Genomic DNA, 27,044 nt, shown 5'->3' with positions numbered 1-27,044 from the left:
GTCCAACGGAGGTACAGTTTGTCAGAGACGACCTTACAACAGGGTAATTTTAGGGGTATAGTTCACAAATATATATAGATACGCTGGCAGGTAGAAACCTCCTTCCTAAATTGCTTGTAGCAGACAACTAATTTTTGTACCTCTCAGATAAAGTGCAACGAGAGACATCTATAGCAAATTGATTACTTTCTATAATCCTTTCTCCCCTGCTGCCATCTGTAGGAAAATTTCTAGGTAACACAAACATACAGTACGCGTTTTGTTTATGTTTTGATCAGTTGTGTGATATCTATTTAATCAAACGGTTTTTATGAGATATTTAAATAAAATTAGATTTTTTAATTGGTACCACAATATGCAANTTCTGAGTTTCTGGAAAAGACGACAAAAATCAGTCTAGCTGTTTTGCCGCGTTTCTTTCCCGAGTTCAGTTTTTCATTCGGCCCGCCAGAAGTCACATGTCTTGGGGCTTAAATTTTAAAAAATATTAAAGACACACAGTTTAATCAAAACCTGAGCAAATATAAAATATTTACAGAAACATGGCGTTAGAATTTGAAAAACTATCAGAGGAAGATCTTGCAAGCCACAGAGCCAAAATCATCAGCATTATTCAGGAATTTCAATTTTTCATTTCAAGTAATCAAAGTTTTTCGAAGTTTCGGGAAAAAGGCCGTCGGGCCAAAAATATTTTTTCTTAATCATGTTCAAGCCGTCGAGCTTTAAATTTCAAATCTTATTAAACATGTAACTTAGAGAAAGTCATTTGAGATCAAACAAGTATGCCGTCGAGCAAGAAATTAACACTGAGAAAACAAATCAAAGTAAGCCGTCGAGCTTTTTTTTTAAAAAAAAATAGAGGAAATAGTTGTTAATACCCGTTGAGCTAAAGTAAAATTTATTGGTCATGAAATCGGCAATTTTCTCTGTTTTTTCAATATAAAAACAGAAAAGATATCGAATGTTGAACTAAAGAAAAAATCGTTTTGTTTCGGGGTTTTTTAAATAAAGAAATATTAAAAATTGCAATAAACCAGATTCAACCGACCGATTCAGACCAGAAGATTGCTATCAAGAGGACTGCAGAGCTCCTGGGGGAGGCCCTTTTCAAAGAAGAGGATCAGATCAAGTCGTTAGCTGCCGCGGCTGATAGGACAGAGCAACAGAACGAGTTCTTAGGGAACCTGAGATTGTCGGCCAAGAAGTTGTCGGATGGGCTGACTGGACATCTCATCAAAATTCAGGAAGGAGAAGAAGTCTACATCAAGTACATGAAAGCGAGCAGGGGAAGTCTAGTAATTCCGGGTTTATCTGAGGCAGAGGCCAAAGTCCTAAACGATTGTAAGAAAGAAGCGGAGGAGGAAAACAGAAAGAGAGACAAGGAAAAGCTCAACGTGAACACAGACTACCAGGCTCAGAAATGGAAATATCCAACCTACGGGAAGTCTCAATACCAGTACAAGTACTCACCTTACGGAGGACAGAGGTAATGAAGTAGGAGTAAATGAATTGTTTGGCCATTTTTTATTTCTTTTCCCAAAAATATATTCCAATTCAGACTGATTCAGAAGAAAAAATTGTTATTTTCAACAAAAAACTCAGCAGTAAAAATTAATCCTAAGCAGAACAGAACAGTAAGATGAATATCGGTTTTTTCTAGAATAGTTTCTCTAAAATGAGGGTTAAATATCGTGATAGTGTACAATAGGTACAATGATGCCGATAGTGTATCTTTTGTTTTTCTCCAAATATTTATTCTACCTAAAACTGTTTCAAGAACAAATTATTTTTTTCTTTTTCTTTTTACAAAGAAACTTAGCCGTCAATATCAATTCAGAGTTATCTAAACAAAACCTGTTATCCGTAATTAATTTAATGTTGTCTTTCCAGGAGACCATTTCAACAGTTCACAAACATACAACAAACCCTGGTCAACCAGCAACCTCAAATCCTCCTGCCATCTCAGACGCAACAGATCCTTCCAGTTCCCGCTCCTCAGCTCGCGCAGGGTCCGACTCAACAATTCATGCAGGTTCCCCAGTTTCAACAGTTTTATGATTCACAGAATCAAGGAGCTGGTACTTCAGGAATGTCACAGCGGGGGTTTGGAAGAAGGTTCATTGATAAGTCCAACACTCAGTGCATGAAGTGTGAGGCCTGGGGCCACTGGCATAAAGACGGGTTGTGCAAGCCTGAAGACGTGGCACGAGTAAACTACCAGAGGGCAACTCAGCAGGGAGCTGCAAATGCCCTCACATATCAAGGGAACTAGTGTAAAACTACAAAAGAGAGTTTTTTCTGATCTTAGAACAGATCTTGGGGTCCGTTAATTGCTAAAAAGCTCTTGTTCTTCAATTTAGTTGCTCATTTTTTCTTTGTAATTTTTTTCGCTGATTAGTGTTGTTTGTCTTAGAGTAGGTCGTCATATTTATATTTTTCATTTTCACCTGTACAAAGTTATACAAAGATAAAACTGAAAAATTCAAATGCATAGGCGCGAAGTCAGATAACCTAAATCTTTGTTATTCTATGAATAGTGAACAAACAACAGTGTTGCCTTTTCCGCCCTTCAATCATGCGGGGCCTGACTCCGATGTCTCACAGAATCTTAAAACTGGTACTTTAAGACCAGATATTTCTGCCTGTAAATTTCTCAAAAGTTCTCGTGTTTCTATATAATTTTGTTTCTTATATGTTATTATTTCTCTCTCTGAAAATTGTTTGGTTGTGTGATAATCATTTTTCTTACTCGCCAGTTACGGTTATTCCTGTTTACGACTTCAAACAAAGTTTAAAAATGGAAAATTCGGACTCACAGGTCTGAAGATTAACTCTGACTGTATGTCTCAAATTGTAAATAAATAAAAGAAAGAGATATTTGTTCAGTTTCAAATTTATTAATTTTTTCAGATAAATAGTAGATTGATATGTCAAAGAGAAAAAATTCGGCCAAGGGCTGAGGCGTCATTTGTCTGTAAAAAAGGAGTTTAGTTAAATAAGGAAAATGTAAAACGAGAAGATAAATTTTCTTCCTTTTGTAAAATTAAATCTGAAGCAACCAGGAGAGTTTGTCAGATGGTCTGATTATCACAAACAGGGAAAAAAATATCGTGTTTTTTCTGGTTGTTCATAGTTTAGTATTTTACCTGGTTTTCTAAAAAAATTTCAAAAAACGGGGACGAATGGTTGCTTTCATAGCTCGGAACAAAAATGGCAACAGGAAATAAAAATCGAATAAAGATAAACATAAAGAAAACATTTTTTCAAAATATTAAAAAAGGGGTTAATTAGGGGGCAAAACAAGGTCTAGACACTTTTTGATTCTGGCAAACAAAGGAAAAACAGGCCTTCTCAAAATAAAAAACAAAGAAAATTTCGTCCTTTTTCTACTCAAATCGGTAAATAATTAAGGTCTTTCTGTTTTTTGATTACTGAATATGAGCTGGAGGGAAAAAATCGTTTTTTAAGAAAAGAAGTTTTACACTAAGGGTATGAAACAGGAGAGAAAGGGAACAGCAGGGGACAGGGCTCGGATATTCAGGACTTCTGGATAAACCCAAAGGAGAGGTTCGAACAATTCGTATCGATCTTCAAAAGCAAAGGTTTTGAACTCAAAGAAGAACAGGAAGGAAACATAAGTGCAGTAGACAGTATAAGGTTTATGAAGGAACAAATTGGAGCAGATAATTGGACCATAGAAACCCTACGACATGGACTGAAGGTGGTGCTAAGAGAAGAACCAGAACCTTTCGAGAAAGGAAACAATAATTCAGCCAGGAAATACATGAAAATCCTAAAAGAAAAGGTCGACGAGTGGGAAACAAAAGGTTATGTGAGAAAATTATCGTTCAAACCTAAATATGTCAATGCGATGTCGGTGATCAGACAAGAAAACAGCACAACGAAAGAGTTAAAATTCAGACCGGTAATAGACATGAAAACAATAAACAATTTAGTGTTATGTGAAAAAACCAAGTTGGACGACCTGACAGTAGTAGAACCGATGCTCAAGGAAAGAGATTTCATGGCTTCCTTTGACTTAGAAAACATGTATTTTCATGTGAAATTGCATCCAGACTCAATCAAATATTTTGGTTTCAGTCTCCCGGGAGAGCAAGGAGAGTCAATCTATTATCAATTCACAATCATGTGTTACGGATTCAATCAAGCAGTGCAAGTGGCCACGAGACTCACAAAACCACTGAAAGCCTGGCTTCATGAACAAGGAATTAGAGCAGCTCAGTACTTAGATGACAACCTCACGTTGGGGAAAAATAAGCTAGACTGTGATTTCAAGTTCAAACTAGCCTTATCGATATTTCAATTAGCAGGTTGGAAGATTCAATGGAAGAAGACTTCCAAGGAACCAGAACAGAGATTGTTGTTTCTAGGTTTTATAATAGACACAGTTCAGATGAAATTCTTCGCAGCGGAAGAAAAACTAGCAAATATAGAAAATCTCATGGTCGATTTTTTGATGAAAATAGTGTTCAAATGTAGTTTCAATTCCAAGGATGTTGCAGGGGTTCTGGGAAAAATTCAGAGTCTCAGGAGGAGTCACGGATCTCTGGTAGGAATAATGTCAAGGTCCACTCAACATCAGCTAGGAAAATTTGTTACAAAAAATGATTGGACGACAGGTTTGGTCCTCAACAACCAATGTTTCGAGGAATTAAATGCTTTGAAGAACGAATTAAAAACGTCAAATGGTCAATTCATCCAGAATTCGTTCACAGCAGGAAAAACTTTCGAACTGGAAGAAGTCTCGAGAATGGTCAAAATCATTGAAACTACCGAAAACAAAGTCGAAAATTTGATGGTGTCGGATGCCTCAGCAACTTCTGCATTCGTGTACCATGATGGTCAGGTAGAACTAATAAACGATCATGAATTCGACAAATTCGAAAAATCGACAAGTTCAGGTCATAGGGAACTCTTAGCAGTAATCAAAACACTGGAGTCAGAACAAAATTCGTCTTTCTTTACCAACTTAATCAACAGGAGGCTTTACTGGCAAACCGACAGCAAAAATAGTTTCATCTTCATGTCAAGAGGCTCCAGAGTTCCCTCCATCCAAAAAGACGTCTTCAAACTCAAAACATTAGAAAAACGTCTAAATCTGCAGATCGTACCAGTGTGGACTTCAAGAAATCACAACAGAATAGTCCTAGAGGATCTGGGTTCCAAATTCAGTCAAAGCACCGACGAATGGGGCGTTTCAAGGGACCTTATTCAACAAATATTTTCAAGTTGGGAAATCCAACCCACCGTCGATTGTTTTGCGTCTTCATCCAACACAATCTGCGGAAAATTCTTCTCGAAAATACCACAGATAGGTTCATCAGGAGTAAATTTTTTTGATCAAGACCTCAAGGTTCATGAAATATATTTCTGCTGCCCTCCAACTAAGCTGGTGGGCCATACATGGCATCATTTGCTAAACCACAAGGGAATCACAGCTATTTTAATTTGCCCAGTTTGGAAATCTGCAAACTACTGGCCTCTTATATTTCAAGGTCCAAATCCACACAAAAATATAAAAGAGTTTCGTTTTTTTTCAGGGAGATTTCTTGTGTTTAACCAAGTAAAATCACTTTTTTCCAAAGCTAGATTTATGGATATGGTGGCAATTCTGTTAAAAACAGAATAATCTCTGAAAAAATATTAAAGGCAGTGGGGGTCCTTTGTCTGTTTTTTTCCTTTTTTTGTTTGTTTTTTGTGATAAAAATGTAAACTTCTCTTCACAGTGAAACAAAACTATTCGAATTTTTCTATAACAAAAATCAGTATTAACATTCATTTTTTATGAAAATCTCAAACAATGCAGAAATTATAAGTTCAACAAATATATTTTTTGCAATGTTCATTTTTTGTTCACTTCGTTATCTCAGAGAAGGAAAATATAAAATTGTTCATTGGCTCTTCCCAATTAAATCTAACCTAGTACCAGTAACTCTAAAGTTACAGGTTAGACCTGTTAACATAGTAATCGAAGTGCTTGCCACAGCAATTAGTGTTTTGGATCATGACAGATTTTAAATACAAAAATTGTAAGAAAAAATCATAGTTTTGTAAACTTGTATAAACCTATCCTCAGTTAAATAAGTCGAAGTGTCTTGCTAAATTGTGAGGATAAACTCAGTAAAAGAATACGCCCAATGTCATCTTATTCTTGATTGGTTTTCATCGTGTTTTGGACTAAATTCAGAAAAATGAGTATTATATAAGATCTTTTTGTCAGAGTATTGCAATTAAAACAGGGTTAAAACAAAATTACAAACAAATCAGTTAAAAATTTTTTGATCTTTCACTATTAGTATTCTGAGTAAAAGCTAGATAGTTCTTCATGTTCAATGTTTATTTTCACGAGTTTTCAAAATCTTTTAATTAAAAATGTTTTTCAGATCGTTGCTTCGGTTCAAAAAAGAAAATGGAAGTGGCAGCTTTCGAAGAAATAGGTGGTCCTCCAGTAACCAGAATCATCAGAGATGATTATCATGGACTGACCCTATTCATCTCAGAACCAGGAGTCAGGACAAACTTCCCAGGTCTAAAAATTCCTTTTGGACTGCAAATAGGAGCTTTTCCTTTGGTACACAATTTTTTACTTAAGAATCCTGAAGCGGTCGAAGCAGCAAACATCATGCTTTCAATGCCGTTGTCTTTAGGTTCGCAAAAAAGTTATTCTCCAGTCATTAAAGAATTTCAAGATTTTTGCCAAAGAAAGAATTTTTGTTTGACAAATTTTTCTGAAGAAAACGTAGTTGAATTTCTGGGGCACGCTTATGCAAAAAAGGCATCAATTTCTTATTTTGCAAAAATTATGCCAAGTCTGAGGGCATACGAGAAGATGGTGAAATTAGGAGACTCAGCCTTGACCTCGAGAGTCGAAGCCATGGTAAATAGTTTCAAAAGAGAGCTATGCAAAAAGAGGGCAAAAGTCAAAAAAGGAACAGGTTACCCTATTGACATTTTCAGTGAAATAGTAGTTAACGAGATTTTTCCCTATGAATTTGAGTTGTACAAAGTGAACGTGAATGAGTTTAGATCAGTTTTTAGGGCGATAGTGATTTATTTTACATTCTGCAGATTCAGTGATTTCAACGTCTTAAGGGACAGAGATTTCGAGGACAACGGTCATTTTATAGAAATTAACTTCACAAATTCGAAAAATGATCAATATGTTGAGGGTACAAACAGCGTCATTCCAATCAGTGGAGAGAATTTCTGCCCAGTTAAACTCATAAGATTATTCTTCAAAAGATTTGGGTTGAAATTTGCACATGAAGAGGGCACTGAGATAAGCTCAATAAACTTCAGACTAGCCAAAAGAGGACAGGGTAGGAGTTTTGCCTTAAAATCGACCAAGCTGAGTTGTTCTACTGCAACAAAATACACAAGGAAACTGTTACAGAAACATGGGATAGATGGCTCAAGATTTACAGAAAAATCGATGAAGATTTCAGGTGTGACAGCACTCTGCGATACAGGGGAACCCTTAGAAAACGTGGCGATAGCAGGAAGGTGGAAAAGTTCCACTACCCCGATGCATTACAGGAACACCAGTAAAAAATTTAGAGTGGAAGTAGCAAAAAGAATCCCTTTGTCAAACAAGGATTAGAATAGACCAATAAATAAGTTACAATGCCAACATGTTAAATAGTAGGCGTAGTAATCAGTCGTTTTCCTAAAAATTATGTGCTGTTTTGGAAAATTAATAGAAGCAAAGATGTTGTTATTTTCAGAAAGAAATGAGGCGCAAGGAATAACGTCGCTGGTCTCCCAGGAAACTGTCAACAGATCATTCTCACTCTATCAGGGAACTGAAAACAGACCCACCTCAGTTGGTGTGCAGCCTGTCTAGCACGCAGTCTCGTCGGGCTTAGGAGCACCTCTCTCTCTGGATGTACGTAAAGAGTAGTCAGTCGCACTCAGTTTTTCGTTCTTAGCAGGCTCGGACACGCGAGAGTCCCGGGACGCACGAGACATGCTTGTACACCGAATTCTTTATTTTTCGCGAAGTACCTTACAACCTCAAAAACGAAGCGAAAAATATTAGTTTGATAACGAATGCCGCACACCAGTATTTATTACGGAGGCGTGGTGGATCCGCATCTGAACTACTGCCGTTTGAACTATTGATCATTTGAAGTATTTTTCTTTCTAACAACTGATAATGACGTCATTTCCTGTAGTTCGAGCAACACATTATTTACTCATTTGAACTATTAAATATGCGGTTTAANTGTTGTTCTGATGGCAAATTGTCACGATAACAATGAGCCACTATGTTAAAAATAATAGATTTTCTCTAAAATCATGTTTAAATTGTACAAGGAAAAGTTGGTTCTGAGAAGAGAAAAACTACTTTTCCTACGAGCACTGTGAAACGAACTAAACTTGATGATACCACGCCAGCTGTCACTGCAGGAGTAGTTCCTGTAACCACCAAACCTGTAGCAGTAATATCGCCCACCATTGCGTTTGTTGAAACTGAATGTAAAACTTCAAATACAAAGGAAATTCATCATGCTAGTTCTTCACAAACTGTTGTTGCTCCTGTTAAAGAACCTTTGAAAACCAAACCTGATAAATCCTCTTTAATGACTTCAAAAGTTCTTCCGAAGAAAACCACTAGCTCCTGTGCCGATTCAGATCATAGTCATACTGTTGAAGTAAAGAAACAGGTAGGCATACAGTTTCAACGATTAAATATATATTTCATGGGCCCAGTACTGTGATGAGACATAAAGGGTGTGGCTGTGTCTAAATGGCCTTGGGGTTCAGTGCTACAGCAATTTTCTTTTTCAAATGTCTTATATGCATCTGTATGTTCATAATGTTTGTGACAATCTGATAGAATTGCCCTGTGGAGGTCAACTTATAGAAATATTAGATTTAGTCATGCTATTTAACAAATCAACGGTATATTGTTTATGAATCAATTCCAAGAGTCCTTTTTTGCACCTGTATTTTCTGAAAGTCTTTTCCTCTAAAAAAGTTAGAATCATTGAAATTGTTTCATGAAAGGTATCTAACCAAAGACTTGTTTACAATTGCTTAATATTCTTTTCTTTACTTATTGATAACTTTTAGGAAACACTTAAGTTCTTTCCATTCAAATCTGATTCTATCCGAATGGAAGCTCGTCTTCTTGTTCCATTTAAAACTACCAGCAAAGATATAAAAGATGTAACTTTTGCAGAAATCGTCAAAGATCAGGTCAGTTATAAAAAAATTTCAATTCAATCCAGTCAGAGGCGTATTCAGGGGGGCTATGGGGGCTAAGCACCCCCCTCTGGGCCAGTGAAATCTATTGATCCCCTTGGGACAAATTCCTGAATACGCCCCTGTCCATTCTTAAATACTTTCGTATACAAACTATACAATCAAAGAGCAAAAAATTTGTAAGGGGGATTGTGTGTGATTTTGACAACCTTTTGTTAATGTTTCTTATCCATAAGCATTGTTTTAATTTTTATTTACCTCTTAAATTTTGGTAAGTCAGATTTGACTTTAAAAATAATAAAAAACATGGCATTTGTGAGGAATATTTATTTTTTGTTGTCTTCCATCAAGGAAAAAACTCTTCTGATTAATATTCTTTTTAGGAGCTTGGAATTGGTTTGATAGTGAAGAAACAGATATGTAAAGTAAAAACTGATTCTATCTGCGTTTATGTGAATAATGACACCACACACCATGTTATTCTAAGAAGCACAGCTGCTTTAGAAGTTGCTGTTAATGGTTCATTACCACAAGATGTAAACGTGCCTAAAATTGAGTCTGAACCATCTTTAAAACCAAAATTAGAAACACCCAACGTAATAACTTCCCAAGTACCCTCAACCAAGAACACAGCTCAAAGTCATTCTATTCCAGTAAAGGAAGAAGTAAGTTTTCTAATCTATAGCTCTCAAAACACTTTAAAGTTATATCGAACAAAAACTTGCTATTGCCAGGTTAGCTATTCAAGGGCGGTTCTTATTACATCCAGGGTTGCTAACTTTAAAATGTTGACTTAAACATTTCTTTTATAAAACTTTTAATGTTTATAATTTATGACTTTTTAGGAAACATTGATGTTTACTCCAGTTTCTCCCACTACTATCAGAATGGAAGCTTGTACCCTTGTTCAATTTAAAACTACAAATAAAGACTTGAAAGAAGTTGTCTCGGCAGAAATCATCAAAGAACAGGTCAGTTCTGAAATGGAGCTAGTTATTTTGGGCAAATCAGCTCTTAAATCCGTAGTTTTGGGAAGACCGATTAGGAAAACAATTAACTGAGTATCTATGATGATTTGGATATAATTGATTAGCAGCATGTTTATAGCATCCCTAAACTGGATTTGGATTTCTATGCGGATCCAAGGATCTGGATCCAAGTGGCAAAATATCAACTAAAATACGCACTTAATGTTTTGCACTAGAATTGGATGTTTTTACTTGTGAAAGATTATTAAAATATGTTTGATCTCTAAATGTTAGATCACAACAATTGAAGAAAAAAATGAAAATATCACTTTTGTAAATGAAATAAGTAAAACCTTAAAGGGAGTGTAAATGTATTTTCAAGTGACCCTCCATGCAAGGATGGCAATGCCGATTTATAACGATACCCTTGAAAGCTTTGTTTAACCAAGTATGAATTAGATATCAATGTTTTTGTTTCTTTAAACTGTTCATTTTCATTTGAGGTTTCTCTGCGAAAGTGACTTATGACATTCCTTGTTTATAAGAAGCAATGAAAAAACTCAAAGAAATAAAGTTTTTGAGTCAGAAAAACGATGGTATCTTCCACATTTTTAATCACACTAAGGTTTCAAGAGTACTGTTGTAAATCGGGATTTGCTATCTTTGCATGGAGTGTCACTGGAAATTACGCTTACAGTCCCTTTAAGGTTTTACTTATTTCATTTAAAAATTGTTATTATCATTTTTTCTTATATCCATAACTTTAGCACTGGATAGAAAAATAGTTTGCACTGCTTATATCATTGATGAATGAAAAACAATTGGGTTTCAAAAGTTAAATTTTAGGAAGTTGGAGTTGGGTTGCTAGTGAAGAAACAGATATGTAAAGTGAAAACTGATTCAATTGCGGTCTATGTATATAATGACACAACTAAGCATAGTCGACTGAAAAGTACAATTGGTCTAGAGGTTTCTATAAATAGTGCTGTACTACAAGTTGTGAATGTCCCAAAAAACGAATCTATGTTGTCTTTGAATCCTAAATTAGAGACATCAGTCTTAATAACGGCGAAAGAACCAACAACCAAGAACACAAGCAATGATACTATACAAGCTAAAAGTAACTCTCTTGAAGTAAAAAGTGAGGTAAGTCTTACACATAATTACCATTACTTAACTAATATATTACATATTGTGCACACATTTCATTAGTTTTTTTAAGTTTTTAGATGGGGTTTTCTTAAATAAAATCCAGGAATAATTTTATTTAGAGTAGGATGTGCCAGAAACCCCCTTACATTTCTTCCTAAAATAAGTGTACTACAATAAAGAAATTTGGGTGTACGACATATCTTCTTTCCAAGGGGTATTCATTTTTTAAATTAGGGATGGGAGATGGGATAAATGATTTTTGATGCTCGGGGTTAAATTGAAAACTACAACATTTATTGGCAAGTCAAAGCATTCAAATTTTTTACATTTTCTTTATATTCTGATTAATTGATTAAACCATGGCCAAAAAAAAAACAGAGCACAGAGCAAAGATCCCACATCAAATCAAGCCCAGCTCAGAACGAAATGAACACAGCAAAGAAAAAAACAAGTTTTCTACATCAAATTAAAAATTGGGGGTTTCAACTTTTTTTGACACTGTCTGACATTTAAAATATAATAACAAAATTGTTTTTCAATTATTTAAATATCCTAGGAAACTACTTCCAAACAGGAAATAAAGTTCTCTGAGGAGGTAAACAAACATTTTTTGATGAAGGTTTAAATTTGAATGTGATGTTAACTTTCAGAGAAACTTTCAAAGTCATACTCTATTTTTTGTGATTACTTCTTTAAAAATTGAAATTAATGTTTGTTTTTTTATATACAGAATCAGACAATCTTAATTTTTTAAATTAGGAAGCCTTGAAGTTTACTCCAGTTTCTTCTACTTGTATTCGCATGGAAGCTCGAATTCTTGTTCCATTTAAACCTGCCAATAAAGACATGAAAGAAGTTACCTCAGCAGAAATTATCAAAGATCAGGTCAGTTCAGGAATATGGTACTTAAAAATGGTCAAAAATGCTCGTTTTTAAGAATAGTACATTTTTGGGAGATTTTTTAAACCAAACCAAGCAAATTTTAAAATTTTTCTAAAATTTCAATGGATCTAATCTTTTTAAACAATACGAAGGAATGATATATGTCATGATAAATCAAAAAAATATTTTTTAGCCATGTAGAATCTACATGCATATTTCTTAAAAGTATATAAGGCGAGTGGTCCCATCTCAAAAAGAAATATTTTCTTGTATTTGTATGACTAAGTGTCACTTCATTCCAGTCTGCATCATGCAAATATCACAACTTAGTCTTTTTTTGGGTACCCTATTGGGAATATTTGGTTTTGAACTCCAAGAGGTCCAAATAGGAACATGCTAGTAGTGTTTTGTGGTTCAGTAACTGCTTGAGGTCTTTACTTATAATTCTTCTAAGCACAGGAAATAGTCTCTTTAAACCATAAGTCATATCTTGATTCGATCATGTTGATAGTTTTTGACTCTCTGACCTACAAAGGAAAAAGTTTCATTTCTATGGGATTCTAAACACTATTTCGGTTTGATTAAATTTTTTTATGGATTCTGAATTTATAGGTTATATAAAAAATTTGATTATTAATATTAGATATTTTCTCAGCTTAAAATAAGTATGCCTAATTAACAAAAATTATCCTGAATAATTTTTTCAGGTACTTGGAGCTGGGCTGATAGTGAAGAAACAGATATGTAAAGTGAAAACGGATTCAATTTCCGTTTATGTTAACAATGACACCACAACGCATAGCTTTCTGAAAAACACAGTTACATTGGAGGTTCTTATTAATAGTCCTTCTCCCCATGCTGTTGAGATACCTGAAAAAGATTCTAAAAAAAATCAGACCTGCAATTTAGCCCCTGCTGTGAGTGAAGTATTAAAAAATGACTTATTGATCGCTGGATCAGAATCAATGCCAGATCAACCTTTTTCAACAGAGTCATTTAAATGGAAAAATGGATTCATTAAGGTAGGATTTTTTTCTTGATGTAAATAGTTATTCAAGACTTTTTCAATGTTTTTTTAAGGAATATGTTGACTCTGGAGACATGGGAAAAATTGGTGTTATCCAAGGAGATGGTGCTGAGGATGGAATTATTTTCTTCTCTTGTCATCATGTCTGGGAAAATGATAAATGGTTGAACTATGTATCTGCTAGGTAATTTAGGGAGATATATTTTTCAGAATCCCCCCTCTCCAAACTTTTCGAGAGATTTGAGGGAGAAGATTCTTTTGTAACATTTATCTCTTAATAATAGAGTACCGAAAAGTGTTGGACAGAAGGGCAACAGGTATGACGGTAGAATTAAGAACTCACAATTCTCATACAAACAAAAATAACAATTGTATAAATACACCTTAAACTTTTTAACAAGCATTTATTTGAGCATTTGATTTGAGCAATGGTTTATATTCTGAACTATTAAAGAGACTGTGTTATTTGAATTAAACAATTTTATACATAATGAAACAAATAGTAACTTAATAATTGGAAAATGGTTTAAAGGGAGTGTTCGCAAAAAATGCAAGGGGGTATAGGCTTACAGCGAAAATTAATCGCTTTTGATCACTACTAATCTTACTTCTATCTGTTGCGTCTATAAGGAGAAAATTGTTAAAACACGACTTATACTGAAGAACGTAGCGTTCATACAAATTCAGAAAGTTGTAATATACAACTCATATTGTATAATAATCAATTTAATTTCAAACAAATCATTCAGATATCACAAGTCATCAATTATTTTTCGACGCATTTGTATATAGTTAATATTTTATAATATTTGTTATTAGTTTTATATTCAATGCATTTAAAAAACTTTTTCCCACTAGGTGTCTCTGCCACATGTAATCATTCAAAGCATTGAGAGCAGAAACATCTGGCGGCCAACTATTTTGGCGTTTTAAGTGCATTATATACAAAACGAATATAAAATATTTATTATATACAAATGCGTTGAAAAATAATCGATGATGTTAGGTTGCAATATCTGGATTATTTTTTTTTGAAATTAATTTGATTTTTTCCGGTTCGAGTCGTATATTGCAACTTTTTGAATTTGTATGGACGCTACATTCTTCAGTGCAAGTATTTTTTAACAAATTTCTCCTTAAAGACGCAACAGATAGAAGTAAGATTAGTAGCGATCAAAAGCGATTATTTTTCGCCCAAAGCCTATACCCCCTTTCATTTTTCGCGAACACTCCCTTTAAGGGTACCTTTTAACTCAGAAATTTCCATCCGTGCTTGTAGGGTCACTTTAAATTGGGCTTTTACTTTACTTACAGTCCAGTTAACAAAATTTTCTGAACATAGTTAAGAGATTGTCAAGGTAATTTTGAGTGATCCTTTCCTTAAATGACCTTTAAATCCTAAATTGAGGCTTGAAAAACAAATATGTTAAATACTTAGATAAGGTAGAGATGTTTTTGTTTAATAGTGTCACTGAATATTTCATTGTTATTCCCCTTTAATATGAAACCTTTTATTACTCAGGAAAAGTTTGCCTCCTGGTACGAGAGTTGTTTTCACTGCTGAAAAGCACACTATGGATCATAATAAGAACTGCTATGTAAGTATTAAATAATTTTTCGTATAATGGTTTTAAGCATTGGATAAATTTTATTTTTAAATATGAACTTATTACATTCAAATTATATAAATCTTTTCTTCTTTAAATCTTCTCTTCATAATTAGCTGGATGTTAGGACTGAGCCTCCCCCCCCGTTTATGCCATGTTTGCAAAGTAAAACATTATACATTCAAATATAGATATGAAATCAATGGTGGAATCGATTATTTAATTATCATCATTATTTTCAATTCTTTATGGCTACAAATGCAATGTATTCTTTAAATATCGTCTTTGCAATAAAATTCCTGGAAGTCTATGGGAAATGTTTTGGAAAGAATTCAATATTACAGAAACTTGTGCATATATTTTCGATGTAAAGGTTTAGTTATTATTTTCTTAACCTGCTTCTAAAATTTATATTAGGTTAAAGATGAATTTTGTTACATTAAAAAATCCGAATCGTGGGAGCTAACCACAGAAATATCATGTCTCGTGATTATTGAAGAACGAGTTTTCGATCTTATTTAGTAATTATGGAACTTAATATGCGTTTTTTATGTATCAAATGAATCCTGGTTTTTTTATTTGATAAAACTCTCTGAGCTAAACTACAATACTTAGCCAGCCACTCCCTTTGAAGAGTTAGTGAGATTGCGAGTCATTTCAAGACTCGGTCATTCTGGAACCTATCTAGTATCTACCCTTTCATTGCACATTTTCTATGTTTAGAATATACAGCAGGCATTTATTTTGTGCAAGCATAAAATAAATCTGGACAATAGTAAAGCTAAGACAATAGTACAGCAAAGTTCATATTTGTCCTCATTAGGTAAGAATGTAAATTTTTTTTAACTATGTTGAGAATGTGGATATTTTTTCAAGTTAAAAACTTTAAGTTTATCATAAGGAAGTTTATAAATTTTAAAACTAATGTAGACGGTATAGGAATCAAAACTAAGGAGTGTCTTTCAAGGAAAATCGTTTCCTCTAAAAATATCAATGTAATATTTTACTATAAAGATGCTAATGCTAATGCTAATGCTAATACTAATGCTAATACTAATGCTAATGCTAATGCTAATGCTAATGCTAATGCTAATTATCTAGGAATGTTGAGAATATCTTGATTTCTTCATGTGTGGTCTGCTATAGATCAGATGTATAAAGCTTCAGTTTTTCTCATATCAGCCGCCGCTCCATTTTCAATGGTTCTTATCATACAGTTCTTTAAACTTTAGTGGATTTTTGATATGTTTAACATCATGGGGTAAAGAATTTCATAAGTCAATAACTCTGTGTGAGAAAAAATGCTTCCTAATCTCAAGTCTAGCAACAGGTTTAGCAAGAATAAGACCTCTTGATTTAATCTTGTGACTTGTTCTCTTTCACCAAAAAAATTAAGACCAGAGATTCTTGTCAACATTGTCAAATCTATTGACAATCTTAAAAGCTTGAATCATAGCTGCTCTTTTTTTCTATCCTTTAGTGTTTGTAGATTAAGCTCCTTGAGTTTTTCATCCTAGATTGATCCCTTCAATCCAGATACAAAAGAGACAACTCTCATTTGTACTCTTTCTAGAACATTACAATATGGTTAATTATAATATTTAAAACTATTGTTTGCTCTCAAACACACAAATCAAAAGCTGTTCCCTAATAAAAGATTGGTAAATCTTCTTTAATCCCTCAATTGACAATTGAGTTTTAGAATAAGAAAAAAAAAATATAGTTAAAATGTTGTTTTGAGAAAATTACGTAATTTTGAAGAATTGTCAATATGCTGGATTCGAATTCTTACATGATAGATCTAGACTTAAAAATGGAAGGGAATGTATCAGGATCCAGTTGAAAATGGAATGGAATGTATCCGGATCCAGTTGAAAATGGAATGGAATGTATCAGGATCCAGTTGAAAATGGAAGGGAATGGATCCGCTTAAAATTAAAATTGAATGTATCCGATTATGGTTGAAAATTTAATGGACAGGATCCGGATCCACTTGAATATGTAAAACGGGTAAATACTCCAACCAAAATGGAATGGATTGTTTCCGCAATGTGTTTATTATTAATCTAGGTGCTGTTTAGTCTGAAGCAAACTTATTTGAACGGAGAATTGTATTCTGGAGATCTAGCTAAGTATAGTTCTTCTGCTTGTTGGGTCCATCAAGATATACCTCCAGGGACAACTGTACAGTTTGATGCCAGGCACGGCAAGGGCATTAGCTTCCAGGTCAAACTAAAATGTTCTAGAAAATTAATTTTTTTAAATAATACAACCCCGCCCCCTCAAACTGCAAAAATTTATTTTCTCACTGAACATTTTTCGATTTATCCGAAAACCCAAATTCAGGAATACTAAATACCCCCAAAATTGCGCCTAGAACATTATATAATCCCCTTAGTAATAAATTCTTAAATTAATGAATTATTATCATAATTAACTGATCGTCATAAAAATAGGATTTCTTTTCTTTCAAATCAATTAGGATTAATAAGGCTGTAAAGAATGATTTGATTTGATTTGTGGAAATTAAGGGTGAACCTTTCTTAATCGAATTAAGAAAAAATCTACCTCATTGATGCTACACAGGGCAAGTTTTGACATGCTGAAAAAGTTTTTTTGAAGGACTGTTCTGGTTCCATATACATGAACGGTTTCGCCCATAATTTCCAAAAGTTTTAAATGATTTGTCAGAATTAACAGCTTCGAAATGTTCTTTAAGGCCTTTACAAATAGATCCGGAAGAAATTAAACTTTAAACTCGGCTTAGTTTCCGGCAGCATGCTTCATGTATTTGCAATGTGTTTCAAAGTTTCATTAAAAGTGCGAAAATCCTTGGGGTTTGAAAAGCCCAGTGAATCTGTCTGTCTTGAGTCTAGACTCTTGAGATGGGCATAGTTTTTTTTGAACAATCGATAATTTTTCATGAAAAATGGTGTAGCTAGAACGATGAATGAACGAAATGGATCGTTTAGAGAAATTAAAAAATTATCGTTTTTTTAAAAAGAACAATAAAAAAACACGTACGATTTAAAATTATTCAAACGAACTTGAAAAAACGATAGTTTTTTTTACTGAAAGAGCGATTTTTTTTATTTATTGTTCTTTGTTACTGGAATAACGATTATTTCTAACAAACTTATGACTGAACGAACGATTTTACTTAACGGTCGTTCACTGAGAAAACTAACAAAATAGATGGAAATTAAACGATAACTTGAGAATAAACAAAATCAAATTTGTTTGAACGATTGAACAAAACTACCGAAATGGGTCGTTCACAAACAATTAAGTAACGAAATAAAAAAACGCCCCAATATCTATTAATGACGTGTTTTAAGTTTTAATTTAACTTCCACGCTGTTCAATATTTTTTATATTCTAGGCTATTTATGTATTTATTGGAGCTCGGCCCAACCATGTCCGTCCAACCTATATTCCTGGTGGATCTGGAACAGTCCTGGACAAAAAATATCGTCGACTCTTCCTTTCACGTGGAGAAGCAAAGATGGCGCCGGCGGAATTCAAGAAAACATTCTACTTTTTTGATCTAGGTTTACCCGAGTGTTTGGGCAATGATTTAAAAAGAATTAAAGCGCTTAAGGGGATAGTCTTCTAGAATGTTTAAATAACTGCTTACAATTAAAGGGATTGCAACTAAGTAATGTCGTTTTTATTTATAGCAAATCCTTGTAATATGTTGTTGCTTATCACTCTCGTCAATTGTTATTTATTAATTGTATAATTTATATTGTGTAACAGTTTGTCTTCCATGATTTTGTTTTGCAAAAGCACTTGTACAGTAAACGCAATTTCAAGTTACATTCCATTAATAGGTTCCAATTCATTTTGATGTGGAACTTTAAAAAATATGTTTATTTTTTTTCGCTTATTTTATGCTAAAACTCGATAAATCTGAAGAGATGAAAATTTTTAATAAATTCTCTTTTTTTAAATTTTAGATTTGGGGGAATTGAGCAATTTGTGGGGTTTTTTTCAGGTTTTTATTGTTATTTTGTTCCTCGGATCGATCCGTGATTTCACGTATTTTGCGTTTGCGGATGAAGTACGTAGGCACTCCGTCGATTGTCATTAATGATCAGACAAACGTTTAAAGGGCACCGTTGTGAATCGGACACAGGGGCGTACGAGGGGGGCCGAGCCCCCCCCCCCCTTTAATATTACATCTGCTTGCGTTTCCCTTCCTCAGGCAATTTACATTCTACATTGCATTGCATTGTACTCACCCAAACTAAAAAATTAAGAAAAGAACAAAGGTATAAATATTTTTTCAAAAAGTGGTTTTTAAGGGGGGCACAAAAAAAATTTTCGCGCAAATTGTGCCCCCACCTACACTAATGCTCTTCTACGCCCCTGATCGGACATGCCATTCTACAAATAAATGGTCTCTTGAAACTACGTATACAAACCCTTGAGACTGAACAATTTAAAACTTTTTTATCTGTTTTCGTTTTCTTCAATTCTTATTTTGTATAGTTTTTGTATGCATTGTATTTGTATTGTATTTGACATCTAGAGTTACCCAGAACGGATGAGACTGTAAGGACGACCTAAAACTCAATTTTATGGTCATGGGTGCGATTAAGTCTTCTTTTTTAAAGTAATCTTTTATAGCTTGTTCAATGATTAGACAAAGAAAGAAACATATTTATTATCGTTGCGTTGAATCATTTGTACAGTTTCTTTGAAGTCACATGCTTTGTGGGTAACCTTGAACCCTGTATTTGCAAAAATGTCAAGTATTATTTAACGTACTTTTTGCCAACAAAATTCGCCGGATTTTACCAAATTGTAAATTTCAATCAAAAGCTTCGGACTGTGGCCGTGAGTTAAAAACTATGTTATTCTAAAATCTTTATTGTGAAATAAGTGTTGTACCTATAGGAACCAGTTACTACAGGAACTAGTTACTATAGGAACTAGTTACTATAGGGGCTAGTTACTATAGGAACTTTGACTTTAATCGTATATCAGTTGTTCACAAGTGGAAAAAAAACTATTAAAAATTTTAAAACTTTTTAATTTCAAAAATTATGTCCTGATGAAATCTTTATTTGGAAAGAAATGTTTTTTTGCCTTTAATCATATAGGATCTGTTGTTCACAAGTGGCAAAAACAATCAAAATTTGAAATCAGTTTTTCTGATACTTACAAATTATGATATGCTGAAATTCATCAATAAAATCATATTATAGTGCAATATACAATATACATATTCAAAACTAAACTCTGAAACTTCACTAAATTAGTAGCCGCGGTTGCTTTAGAACGTGACTTTCGGAATACAGGGTTATTTAAAAAATGAAACGAAAGTGTTCAGTCCATTTTTTTTGTATTCAGTGTCCGAATTTAATGAATTCAAGCCGCATCTCAAATACCCTAAAAAATCGGTTTCACTTGAGCGATCCGTCTTAAATCTTGAAAAATTGAATACAATTTTAAGTGGAACCAAGCTTATTTGAGCCGCGGCTTAAATTAATTAAATTCGGCCTCAGGGTTCCTTGTTGGCCAAAACTGGCTTATTAATGTGCTTAATCATTTAGTAAACTATTAAAATACTCAATATAATTCAGAAACAAAAATCAAAGTTTAAATCGTCATATTTTTAGAGTTTTGGGTCTTATCCTTTGTAGCTAGAAAATAAATCTGTATATGTGTTAAATCCTAAATGAAAAATCTTTTTTATTTTTATTGTTTTAAGATTTAAATATTTACTTCTGAAAACATTATATGTTTTTTCTTTCCATATCTTTAGTGATGTGTATTCAGTTGGTTCGGTTTCATAATTGTTTATTTTAAAAAATTTTTCTTACATTATGCAAAGTTTTGACCCGGACAGAACATATTTTTGAAGAGGTCTCTGCTTTGATTTCCACCAAATGATAGTTGATCTGTGATTTATTTATTTATAGACAAAAAACGAACTAAAGACATTTGTGTTGTGAGGGAAGGGGTGCAGGGCAACCAGTCCCAGTCCCACAGAGATGGTTTTGCGGGGCTTGAAGATCATTTCGCGGGGCTCATGGCCCGGTGGCTCTCTCTGCTATTGTAACAATCGGTTTTTTAATTTAATTTTTTGGGATAAAAATATTATTAAGTTTAATAAAGCAATTCTCAACTTTAGACACCTTTTTAAATCTTGATTAAGTTTTGTAAGTTCGACTATGGATATTTTTAGAGTTTATTGTTTGGTTATCAATTTATAAAAAATCATATATTGTTGTCGGGGGTGAAAAATAACAAAAATTGTCCTTTTCTAATACATGAACTTTTTACACTTCCATTTCTTTCAATAAAAATTAATTATATTCCTAGAAAATAATATTTTTCTTAACTTATTCCTCCCTGACTAAATTATGATGTCTTTTATATATAAAAAGAAAAAATCTGATTCCTTTTAATGATAATTAAAATTTTGTTATTTTCCTGAGTGGCAATTTCCCAAGAGGCAGCTTCCCAGGTCAATTCTAGTCGCAGCGCTCGGCCCTTCTAGTCTGCTCTAGCCGAAATGCTCGTCCTCCAGCCCATCATAGGCACAGCGATCGCAGTCTGCAGTGCGTAAGAAGGCCTTAACTAACCTTTAGCCTTAAATGTATATTTGGGATGTTGCATACTTGGGAAAGTACCTTTTTATTAGTCTTTTTATCTAATTAGAACTGTCGAATTTTGTTTATATTTGTCGTCGTTATTTAATAATTAAAAAAAACTATTCTGAAACGTATCCACCCAAAAGTACTATTTTAACCATCGACTCAACAGATTTACAGATCTTTATAATGTTTTATATGACTCAAATGAATCCTAAAGAATTTGTTCACATCACTGCATACTCAGTATAACTACCTTACATAGCCGGTCTGTCCCTTTATGTTTTGATTTCTAACAAGCTTTTTTCCAAGTTAAGCTTGGTAGAAATCTAAAGTCGTTTTGATTGTATTGATAAATCGACGACGACTGTTGTTCAAACGAAAATTTCGTAATTGGAAGTAATTCGGAAAAATCGTTTAAACCCTAACTGTGAGACTAGGATCTCAGAACTTGCGGTTCAATTAATCTTAACAAAAGAAAAGCTTGAGAGAATGCACTACGAAATCTTAAAAATGTAGGGAAATGTTCAAAGTATTCTTTTTTCAATCTAGATAAAAGTCAAGGATTTTTCATATTTTAAAAGAACTTTTGCGGTTTTCATTTCAAAATATGTAGAATGGATTAAAATTGGAGAATTTACTTCTAAATAAATAGATTCATGCATGCCGCAAAACACGTTTGGGTGACGGTGATTACTAATAAAGGACTTCTGCACTTCCCCGAGGGAGGGAATCCCCGGACGCCATGAGCCTCTTCTATGCAGACACGAGCCTCCCAGATTTGCCAGGAAGGCCGAACCTCCGCTATGCAGACCGTGCCTCCACTATGCAGTGAACGAGCCTCCACCATACAAAACAGCTTTTTAAAATCTTGGTTTTATGTGTAATGAAAAATGTCAACAATTTTTTTTGACATAGTGGCATGATAGGTTTCTCACAGATAAGAAGTACTCATCAATTATCATAATAGTTCCTAATTATGACTAATAAAGTGGAATATAAAACTTTAAACATTCCTTACATTAAAAGAAAAATATTTAGAGAAAAAAAATTGAATTAAATTTTATTTCAGCTTTTATAATCTTTGATTTAAGAAATACTCTTTTTGAAATTCAAAATAAGTCTAGAAAATTGTATAATTTATATAAATCTTAACATTTTTCAAAAAAAGGTATTGTTTAAATCAAAGATTACAACAAAACAAACTAAATTTACTCCAATAATATTTCTCCAAACATCTTCCTTTCTGCGTAAGAAATGTTTAAAGTTTAAAGTTTACGAGTCCATTATGATTTTAATCATGACAATCAATAAATAAATCTAATCTATAATACATTATATTATATAGTCCTTTAATTGGGACTACAATGGACTCCAAAGGGCAGTAGTCACAGGAGACTACTCAGGACTTCAAAGAGTAATAAAGAACAATATAAAGTACATATAATATATAGTCCTTGAATTTACATTTTTGTATTTTCTAAATTTTGTACTCTTCCCTGAAACTATATATACGTTCTTATTGTACTTGTACCGGACTGACTGGAGTCTAATTGTTTTTTTACCGGACTGAGATGCCGTCTCCGAAGAATTCTCCGTCAAGAGCGGAAGCCTTTGCCCTATAGTCAAAATCCGCGAGCTCTACAGTCCACACACTGTACAGGGAATACTTGCACACAAATCTCGCAACTTAATTTATAAAACTCCAACATTTAGCCAATGTTCATCTCATTTTTGTGATATGCTTTAACAGCTAGCGATCAGCAAACCTATTGTGAACGGTTAGTATATTTATCAGAAGGAGAAGAGTTGAATTCTAATCATGAAAGAAGTTAACAAAAGGAATAATATCTTGATTCTCTATAAGTTAATTCCTTTAGAAAAAGAGGATTATATTTTTTTCCGAGCCCCCCCCCCCCTATCCCTCCGAAACTCGATGTTGTTTATGAATCGATCCTCCCATATGTTTAATTTATCATTTATTCTTAGAAAAACTTGTTTTTTTATATTTTACTAAAAGGTTTTTAACATCAGCATCAAACAAATTTCACGCGCAAATAAACAAAGTGAATTTTTTTAAAGTACGTTTGTTAAATTAATGGAATATTAATTAATATGTAAAAGAAATGGTAGCATTGATAAATCTACCCGATTTTACTTTAAAAATGCAAAAACTCTTTTTTTGTGAACCTAATTTAAAGGGACCCTCCATGGGAAGAGGGGAATGACCGATTGACAACGGTACCTTTAAGCCCTTTGATTGGGTATCAAGGGCAAAGAACTCCGATTGTTTATCTATTTCCGAGAAAAAAAACTGACGTTACTTATATTTCTAGAAAATTCTATCCGTCCCAATTTTTTTACAATTTAGTCAAAGTTTAAAAGGTTAACGTTGTATTACGCTTACAGTCCCTTTAAGTTAAAAATCAAAGTATTATATGTATTTTTTAAATAGGTGAATAATAGAGTTATAGAGTGGGTTGATTTTGGAACCATTTTTTATTTAAAGAAAAAAGTTAAATAATCGGCCCACCCTAATGAACAATTCTTCTTAAAAAAGTTTCTGTGCCCATGCGGTGCTAATTTCCAAACTCCGAGCTAAAGCTACTATGTGATTTTTGACTCTTCTTCCTCCCCCATCTCCCAATTAATTCCTTTCTACACTCTTAATGGGGGGGGGGGGGGCTGTAGGGGGCTTCTCTTTCATATATACTTTCCAAAAGATTTTTGGACCACAATGGATGCTAAGCCACCCGCCCCACCCAAATAAATTTCTTTAGAAGGGGGGATCATTCCTTTGACGTACAGGCCCGTTTTGAAAACTAAATCCCAAGGACAAATTCTGAGAACCCCTGATTCAGTTGGTGGGTTCAAAGATTGTTACATTGCCGCTATAGTTTATCAAGATATTGATTGATTAGATTTATAAACATCCACACCAACTACAGTCCTATCAATAATAATCTTCATCAACATCTGGTAGGTTATATGTAGTGCTTTAAACCATCTATCTGCATTGTATTTTTATGAGAAGTTTCTCTCCAAAATAAAATGATAAATGAAGACGACTTCTGTTCGAGAAGCCTTAAAATTAATGATTGAAAGTTGTCATAGTTTACTGTTTTATTTGGTGAGCACTGTAAATTCAGGAAACACTGATTATTTCCACAAGTCGTCATCACTTACTATTCTCTTTTGGGGAGCACTATATATTTATAAAAATTTATGAGAAAGTGTCATCATTTACCATTTTATCGTGCACAATAAAAGTGAATTCAACTTAATTCTTTGTAAAACCCATATTTATTTATCTATGTTACAACCAAAAATGATAATAATAGGGGGGGGGGGTAATATAGTAAGCCCCCCCCTTCCTTTCATCCAACCTGATTTTTTGTGCTTATTTTCATATCCCTTTTCCACGTACTGCACCTAATAACAACAATGAGTGAAGTTACGAAACTTCGTAAGCAAAAATTTTTCTATCGTACATTTTTCTCCACTTTTCTCTACGGGACCAAAAAAGAAAAACATTTAACGATTGATAATAAATAAAAAAATGAGGGACACCATTAAAGTCGTATTCCTTTTCCAAAGTTTTCTGTTTCTCACTGTAATAAAGTTATTTAATCCAATTTTTTCTGAATAATTCTTATAGATACGTACAATAACTTTTTTATATAAATTAGAAACAATGTTTTTAAATACTTACAATAATACCGGCCAACCAAACTTTTTCCTACGTTCCGTGAAAATCCAGGACAAGCCTTTTTTAAGAATAACCTTCAAAGAACGGATATTAATATACCAGTTGATAAATGACACAAGTCTAGTGTATAAAGCATACACCTTCTATATCACACTAGCTTTTCTGAACCCCACTATTTCTACTTCAGTACAAGATCACTGCAGTACAAAATCAAGGTTATAATGCAAGGAAAGTTAATTGCAGTTGCGTATACTCTGTGTACATATTGAAACCAGTTCTCTCTGAGCTGAATTTGTAAACAAGAACAGATGCATCAGTGTTCGTTTAGTATCCGAGGAAGTTGAACGAATTAAATTTTGATAATTTAGAAAATTCACATAATAGTTTCCTATGACCAGAATATTTCATAGATTTTTTATGTGAAAGATGGATCCCATGTCAGGCTTCTACATCCGCCTTGTATTTACATTAGCGCCCAGAGACAGTACATTGCAGTACAGAAGATGCGTACACCTCTGAAGTATTTTTCCATGCATTATAACCTTGCACCAAATAAGTAGTTTAGAATATGATGAAGAAAAGAAAGGTAGAAGTTTGGTAATGTTATGTATATTTTTACAACTGTATATTTTTATAAATTATGGTTACATCAAATGATAACAAACAACTTAATGAAAACATTCTATTGTAGTCACAAATACTTATTCAACAAAAAGGGGAATTCGTATATTATGCAAGTAAATTAATTTTTAATTGATTTTAGTAACACAATTGGAAGAAAGAGGTGATTAAGGTTAAGGCTAAAAGTGTTGTAACATATACGTTGTCCACAAAAGAAGTGTACTGCAGTTTCTGAAAAAATATAAACAAAGACATATGCATTACTGTTTATATCCCTCCCGGATAATGCTGTAAACTCGTACACCTCTGAAATAACTTTCCTTGCATTAAATCCTTGACTCAGTCAATAGAAACTATTCTGTTTTCACTACTACCCTGTATACAACAAGCTTGTTTTTGTTCACACTGGGAGTTTGTTTACATATCACGAAAATGTTTACAAAGAAAAACTAATTTGAAATTACACCAAACACATTGTGCAATAATAATAAAAAAGTAAAAATGCTGAAGATCCGGTAACAATAATTTTTTTATCTCATAAAACTTACAATTTTTCTGAACAAATCGAAAGTGACGCCATGGTGTGACAATGTTTAAACCCCCCATATTCAATAATAATAACAAAGGAAGCGGCCGGCTTTAATATCGACTTCAACACCTTTACATACCAAAATATGGAGGTTACATTGGGTGTAACTGTATCGTTTGTGAATTTGGTTTTATTGGACACAAACAAACAAACAGACTGCAGACAAACAAAGCATATATAGATTAGCAAGAACAACATATACTGCATATTAAGAATGAAGTCGTCATAAAATATAATACGGCATTTATGTAATTTATGCATATTCAAAGGAAGTAAACCACTGCTAACTAGAGAAAATAAAATTTACTATAGTTTGACGTGAAACAACATTGTGGACCGCTTGAACCTTTGCAATCTTTCTTTGGATAGCTAACAACGATGAAAGACTATTTGTAGGTCGTCTCTCATTTGTTACGTTTATTTACACATCCTATACACAATGTACGCGTATATACACCTCTCAACCCTTGATATTATGCATACAATTGCCGCCTATTTGTATCATGACAACAATATTAGAACACTAGCCAACAATTTATACGGTTTTGATTAATTTTTTACCCTTTAGTGAAAGGAGGAAGGGGTGGAAATGAAGGAAGGGGAAAATTGAGGGGGGAGGGGGAAATGGAGGGAAGTATAAGAAAATGAAGAAGGGG

General features: G+C 33.5%; 4 protein-coding genes and 2 long non-coding RNA genes across 8 annotated transcripts in view; all 6 read left to right on the top strand.

Annotated features, from left to right (window-relative positions):
• The first annotated feature begins 518 nt into the window (after positions 1–518).
• On the top strand, positions 519–2,881 carry LOC111708433 (uncharacterized). Its single transcript, XM_023481812.1, has 3 exons — positions 519–617; positions 1,038–1,486; positions 1,891–2,881. The coding sequence occupies exons 1-3, from the start codon at positions 543–545 to the stop codon at positions 2,270–2,272; spliced, it is 906 nt and encodes a 301-aa protein (XP_023337580.1). The 5' UTR covers positions 519–542; the 3' UTR covers positions 2,273–2,881.
• Positions 2,882–4,339: 1,458 nt separating this feature from the next.
• Positions 4,340–6,085, top strand: LOC111708431 (uncharacterized). The gene has a single exon (XM_023481810.1). The coding sequence runs from the start codon at positions 4,415–4,417 to the stop codon at positions 5,648–5,650; it is 1,236 nt and encodes a 411-aa protein (XP_023337578.1). The 5' UTR covers positions 4,340–4,414; the 3' UTR covers positions 5,651–6,085.
• A 345-nt stretch (positions 6,086–6,430) lies between these two features.
• Positions 6,431–15,725, top strand: LOC111708422 (uncharacterized). Its single transcript, XM_023481787.1, has 13 exons — positions 6,431–6,548; positions 8,338–8,687; positions 9,097–9,222; positions 9,612–9,893; positions 10,074–10,199; positions 11,043–11,342; positions 11,905–11,943; positions 12,108–12,233; positions 12,938–13,252; positions 13,311–13,441; positions 13,542–13,574; positions 14,780–14,855; positions 15,588–15,725. Exons 1-13 carry the CDS (start codon positions 6,431–6,433, stop codon positions 15,708–15,710), a joined length of 2,145 nt encoding a protein of 714 aa, XP_023337555.1. The 3' UTR covers positions 15,711–15,725.
• An 834-nt stretch (positions 15,726–16,559) lies between these two features.
• On the top strand, positions 16,560–19,048 carry LOC111708437 (uncharacterized). The gene is made up of 3 exons (XR_002766669.1): positions 16,560–16,874; positions 16,935–17,090; positions 18,247–19,048. It is a non-coding gene; the product is annotated as an uncharacterized LOC111708437 (long non-coding RNA).
• Positions 19,049–19,119: 71 nt separating this feature from the next.
• Positions 19,120–20,544, top strand: LOC111708436 (uncharacterized). 3 transcript variants are annotated; one of them, XR_002766668.1, is made up of 2 exons: positions 19,120–19,706; positions 19,831–20,544. It is a non-coding gene; the product is annotated as an uncharacterized LOC111708436 (long non-coding RNA). The 3 variants fall into 3 exon arrangements; XR_002766667.1 differs by having other exon boundaries at positions 19,815–20,544; XR_002766666.1 differs by having other exon boundaries at positions 19,806–20,544.
• Positions 20,545–22,990: 2,446 nt separating this feature from the next.
• The window catches only part of LOC111708432 (pumilio homolog 2), a 27,331-nt gene continuing 23,277 nt past the window's right edge, over positions 22,991–27,044 (top strand). Inside the window, exons 1-2 of the mRNA XM_023481811.1 lie at positions 22,991–23,311; positions 24,391–24,448. Coding sequence (XP_023337579.1) covers positions 23,292–23,311; positions 24,391–24,448 — 78 coding nt within the window. The 5' untranslated portion in view covers positions 22,991–23,291. The remainder of the gene's footprint in view (positions 23,312–24,390; positions 24,449–27,044) is intronic.

Source organism: Eurytemora carolleeae, unplaced genomic scaffold, assembly GCF_000591075.1.
Source record: "Eurytemora carolleeae unplaced genomic scaffold, Eaff_2.0 scaffold733, whole genome shotgun sequence".
Lineage (NCBI taxonomy): Eukaryota > Metazoa > Arthropoda > Copepoda > Calanoida > Temoridae > Eurytemora > Eurytemora carolleeae.
Note: the sequence above shows the minus strand (reverse complement) of the source record. Positions and strands in the feature narration are given on the sequence as shown.